Here is a 5,993-nt window from a genome sequence, read left to right as displayed (position 1 = left end):
TTGATGAGAGCTCAGACGGAGAGAGCAGCAGGAACATCACAGCTCCACAAACACGCTGTCAGTGATTGAAGCGTGGGTACAATTACGCGGAATCATAGAGAACTTCAGAACTTTATAAGTGCCTCCGTCATATTTCTACATCACCACCGTGTGTTAATACAAGTAATACAGTTAAAGATGTTCCACGTAAAACACGCAGAAACATCGGAAACTCTCTGGCATGACCCCGGCATTTTTACGCGCGATCAGCTGTAGATCCGCTCGTGATCAGCTGTAGATCCGCTCGTGAACAGCGGGAGGTTGCCGTGTTGCGACACGAAGTGGGTGTAAACGATTCCCAAAATGAGCACCTCACGCGCTCTCCCTGCCTCTCATTCATTAAGGAAGCTCAGAGCTGTGAGGCTGAGCGCGCGGAGCCGGACGCAAAGGTGAGTCTGAGTTCGCTTCACTGTCCGTGGCTTTTTACGCAGAGAGGATGAGGAGTTTGCACGAGTGTCTGCATCAGTGCGAGCGGCTGATTGGTGACTTCACCGCCCATCCTGTCTCACCCTGAGACCCCCTGCGTCCTGGTAAAGGACCCCGAGCCGCTGTTTTGTTTTTTTGTCACTAGCCCGGTCTCTCTGACGGGTTTGCGCTGCTCGGAATCTTTGGCTCATAGAACTAGTCAGACTTGTTTCACGTTGCCTTCGGGCGCAGCCGGAATCTGATCATTGCTGTTATTCTTCATATCGACCTCTCCGCAGGGTCACCGCACAGTCTCAGGAACCTGTCGGCGCGATGATGCAGGCAGTTTAACTTGTTTCAAAATAAAAGTGCAAAGGAATCAGAAATTTTTACGTCACTAATGAGGTGTCACCTGAAAAATATGGGGCGTGGTTTCAGAATTGACAGGTGTGGAGAGCAGTGAAGCTTGCAGGTTTACCTGGGAGCTGTTTTTTTGTTTGTTTGTTTGTTTGTTTGTTTTACTTTGTAATGTGATCTCAGAGGCTACTCCACCCAAAAACCCTAATCCACAGGAGGTCACGGGTGTCACAACCTGATCCCTGCTCTAGTGTAACTCAGTGCTCTGCACGGGTTTTAAATTTACTCAATTACTGGATGCTGTAAGAGAAAGAGGCAGGAAGCAAATAAAGAACCACAAAACCATCAGCCAGTCACAGGACAGCAACTCTGAGCGTTCAGACACGTCGACTCGGCCTGCTGAAGTTCACCCCGCGCATCAGAGTGTGGAAGGAAGTGACTTTGAACGTGATGTGGTTGTTGGCTCTGAGTCTGTGGGGTTCACAGAGAATCGTAGGTCAAAGGTCAGTACAACAGGATGTGCAGAGGACACGTCTGCAGCACCTGTGTGACGCTCTCATGATCCTGTCACCAGGGGGAAAATGTGTTGTTCCCTCAAAGGTATCAGCAATCGATTTCACAGCAGCTGCCTGCAACCACTTACAGTTTTACAGTAAAAGTCACGGCCAAAAGACTTCCTCGCCTTGCTGAAGTCAAGGAGCGAATTCAAACCATTCTGGAAACAGGCGTCCATCAAGACCAGACAAGCTCTATAAAGAGCAGATTATAAAACACTAACATAATAAAAACAGATAAAAATACCCCAATAAACTAAAACAATGTTACTGAATGAAGGAAAATCTGCTGTTGCTTTAAAGTCATCACTAAAACTGTCAACTTCCTGCATTTAAAACTGTTTCGTTATCATTTAGTAACTATTAGAGTGAAATAAAAACTTTCTGCGACATGTGAAAGCTGACTGCGAGTGTTGCATCATCAATATTCCCAGTTTTTCAAAAAAAAGTAAATTCCTGCTGTCATCAGACGCCGTCATGCATTTGTCTCTTCATTGTCCAGTTTCACTTCAGAAAACTGTTTTATTTTGGTCACAGCGTCACGCTGTTGGATTTCGGGAGTCCTTTTGCTGACTCTGAGGACGTGAAGTGGAAGCAGCTTTTCAGGTTCCTTTAAACTCGCCGCTCGTAACTCCAGTTACGGCTCCCAGCTGTTCTCAGGTGTGCTCTGTTGACACTTCAGGTAGTAACACGGGACATATGACGTTTACTCCGGGCCTATGTTTGCATTTGGACCTGTTGTTATTCATGTCCACGTCAAGTCGACTGCAGGATGTGAAGAAAAATCTTGTTCCTCTTTCGTGTGCTCCTCGCTGCACCTTCCTTTCTGTGTGCTTTGAATTCTGCATCTAACAGCATTTAAAGCTTCGAGATGTTTGCTCAAAGGCACGTTTAATCGTTGCTTTACGGCGCTCACTTTGTTTCTCTGCGTGAAAACCTGAGTTTACGCCGAGGACGCATCAGCACAGCAGGTCAACAGTAATTCTTACTTTTATAAATATATTTTAGCTCTACTAAAGATGCTTTGCAGCTTTTTCTGTTAAAGCTTTTTCATTTCAGTGGGTAAAATCTGACACTGTCAGGTCCACGTGGTGATGGGTCGTGACCTCAGCCTTACCCTAACCCTGACTATAACACTAAAGCTCACTGGATGTTATGAGGTCTCTGAGCACTGTAACACCCTTATGAGTCAGTGTGATTACTTTGTCTGCTGATTTCCAACACTGGGGATAAGATGTATGTTTTCTAACAGCAAAGTGTTCGGTTTATTAATAATGACCTCTGAGGGTTATCACAGTGAGCAAAATTTTACTTTTGTGACTTTTACTGTAAAATTGTAAGTGGTTGCAGGCAGCTGCTGTGAAATCGATTGCTGATACCTTTGAGGGAACAACACATTTTCCCCTGGTGACAGGATCACTGAGGCTCATGCTTGGTGAAAGAGATAAAGGTGTTACATTAAAAATCATGAGCTAACCTCCGAGCGCAGTAAACCTGGAAAAAGTGCGATGCAAACAGAAACAGTTCGCTGTTAAATGAAAAGCTGTGTCTAACTGCTGAAACGAAAACGCTTCAACAGGTGCAACTTTTTGCATCACAGCTGGAGTTGTCCATCCAAATTGTGGAGCGACTCTATGGTTACGCCGTAACCTTGGTTCTCTGAATAAAAGACTATCTCTCTACTCGGGAAGAGAGAGTCTCGATATGATAGAGAACACAGCAAGCTGACAGCAACCGAAGCAACTGCAACAAGGTTTTTACTGCAGCACCACTTCTGAGGCCAATTCTGCCTAGCAACAGCTAGCAAACCACAGCAGAATGCACACTGTCCAAATTAGCACGAGGTTGCCGTCTGGTTCTAAACTGAAACAGCTTTTTTGGGCATATTTACATAATTAACTTCAGTGTTAGTGTTCGTTGTTGTGTATCACATCTGTTAAATAAAATAAACATAATCTGCCTGTGACATGACACCCGTGGAGCTGCTAATGAAGAGTTAGCATGCTAGCTTTAATCTTTACAGATCATTCAGGCAACATGTTTCAGCAATGGAGTTTATTTTAATGATGATTTGATTCATCTGCAAGCTTCTTCATGCAGCTGAAGTATCAAAATTTCAACTTGCTCCTTAGTAAGTAGAAATTTACACATATTTTAGGTGCTGCATGGCAACAAGCGTCCACTTGATGAGTTGATCGTGAGTGTGGTAAAAATACTTTTCCCCCCCCAGTGTTTTAATTTCTCTAAATAAATCCGTACTTTCCCGTTTTGTATGAACCACAGAATAAGACCGGTCGGGTTTCACCAACAATCATTGTGGTTATGGCGCAGCTCAAATAAATGCAGACCACTGACGCTATAAACTCGCGGGCACGTGAGATGCTGTGACGCTGACTCTGGGAAAATTAGTCTGCAAATCAAAAATCATTGATTGATTTTTTTAAAACCTGTCAGGGCAACAACGGGGTGACGTCTCAGAAGACGCCATATTATCTTACTTTTAATTCTTTAATTTTATCTGAGTCTTATTGTCCTCTTTTTCTGATAATTTAACCCTGTCAGCTTAATTCATCGTCTTTTAACCTGTTTTCATCCAGATGAGCAACACACAAGCAAACGGCGAGTCCAACGTTCAGATAACCAAGAAAGCCAAAATGAGCGGCGACACTGGTGCCCTGCACCTGGACGGCATCCCTCCGGACACGCTCAGTAAGGTACGTGTCACCTGGTTGGTATGTATGATATTTCTGTGGTAGAGACAGTATTCGATAGATAACTAGCAAAAAGCCAACCCACATTGCCAGGCCTGCAGCACATGTTCGTCTCATTTATGTTTAAAACACAGAAGTCTGTTTAAATTTATCATGTTGTTGTTTTTTTATATTCTTTATATCACTTTATAAAGTCACACGCCATAAACACCAAACACATAAATCATGAATACATATTTTATCGTTTTTCTTTGCAAGCTAGATATTTATTTTATGCAGCAAAATAATAATTACAGGCACTTTTAGCTTTGCTGTGTCATGAATATTAATTTAAACATGTGACCACACATCCCACTGCACAACAATGTACATGTAGCGTACATGTCAGCATTCATTTAGAGATTAGTTACTAGAATCTGAGTGTTGAATAGAGCTTGATAATCCTGGTCTGGTATATTATTCAGTACATTTGATTGTGATTTAGTCGCACGTCTAAGACGAGTTTGGGATGATGCACATGCACATATACACTACGATCAACATATTAGGGCCCAGTGAACACAGGATACATGTCTTATTTCTGCATGTCGGCATGCTAATTAATGAGAACACAGCATTAAAAAGTCCCTGTGCAGATACAATATCAATTAAATGTATTTTATTGGTTATTAACAGTAATTATAAAATACCTTTTAAAGTAAATATCACTTTAAAGGTTCCTGCATGTTTGCTCAGTCTGACACAGTCTAACGTTATGGTTTTAGCCTCTTATTGCACTGATCAGAAGGGAAAATCCAGAAGCTTTAATCACATGATGATGATGTCTTTATCTTTGCAGATAACTTGTCAGAAACAAAGAATTTAACACTTTAAATGTGCTGAGCAAAGCTACCAAAGTTTATTGAGAATTCATCAGAAACTTCAGGCTAGCTTAAGTCACGGGGATTCTTCTTTCGGTGAGAAATGATCCAGATGTTGTCTTACACATGGCCACAGCTGCTAGCATTGCTCAGTGAGGTTCAGCATCAGGCTCCAGGGCTGGAAAATGAAGCCAGCGCTCTCAGGACCACTCAAAGCCTCGTACAGCCTGGTACCAAGTATCTTGCACATTGAAGAAAGGAGAGTCCATAAAGTATGTGTGTATAAATATCTGTGTTTGTTTACAGCAGTGGAAAAAATGAAAATGGGCATAAAATCACATGAAAAACCAGCTTTCTCCCTGAGTGACCAACAGCAATATAATAATCTTCACACAAAAGCACCAAACACTCGTTACACAGACGTAAACAGAGCAGGTGAATATTTCAAGCACGCAAAGAACAGGAAGTAGCTGCGAGCTGCCGCAAACTGTTGGTGAGTGAATTCCTGACAGAGGTCAGGAAAAAACAGGAACAAAGGGTCATATTTTTCATTTGTCAGATTCATGGTCAGTCATTGGTTTACTAACTTAAATCATGACTTTATGTATTTCATCATTTTTAAAGTGACAACTTCCAGTTTTTCAGCTGCAACTTCATGAATAAGAAATCGGAGCCAAACCTCCTTATTTCCACGAAACCGTGACAAGCAGCACGATCGCATCGATTTCTATGACATCCAGGGAGTTTGTTTCTTTTTATGATGTTTTTTAAGGGCGAGGCTCTGATGACTCCCAAGATGATCGCCAAAGACTGTCACCAAGACCAAAGGTTTCAGCAACCTTCGGTTTACTGGTCCATGTCCATGATGCTGGCGACTGATCCCTGACAACAATAAGCAAAACAAACCAAACGCGACTAAACTAAGACTAAAAACACCGGTTTGTTCCAGGATGAAATCAGTCAGCCAGTAAAGCTGAAATTGATCCTCTAAAGTATCTGTGCCAGAAGAAAAATCAGAGTGTTCACCAGATGAAGAGTTAAAAGTATCCGAGAATATTGGAAATATT

At 42.4% G+C, this 5,993-nt stretch overlaps 1 protein-coding gene across 4 annotated transcripts in view; it reads left to right on the top strand.

The window, feature by feature from the left end:
• The first annotated feature begins 299 nt into the window (after positions 1-299).
• The window catches only part of LOC102314573 (hexokinase-2), a 16,928-nt gene continuing 11,234 nt past the window's right edge, over positions 300-5,993 (top strand). Inside the window, exons 1-2 of one of the 4 annotated variants that reach the window (XM_005927899.3) lie at positions 300-428; positions 3,953-4,069. In XM_005927899.3, the coding sequence (XP_005927961.3) occupies positions 3,953-4,069 (117 nt within the window). In that variant the 5' untranslated portion in view covers positions 300-428. The other 3 variants (XM_042223213.1, XM_042223212.1, XM_042223211.1) reach the window with 3 other exon arrangements.

This window comes from Haplochromis burtoni, unplaced genomic scaffold (genome assembly GCF_018398535.1).
Source record: "Haplochromis burtoni strain Fernald_Lab_line unplaced genomic scaffold, NCSU_Asbu1 Contig_105, whole genome shotgun sequence".
In the NCBI taxonomy this organism is placed as follows: Eukaryota; Metazoa; Chordata; class Actinopteri; order Cichliformes; family Cichlidae; genus Haplochromis; species Haplochromis burtoni.
Note: the sequence above shows the minus strand (reverse complement) of the source record. Positions and strands in the feature narration are given on the sequence as shown.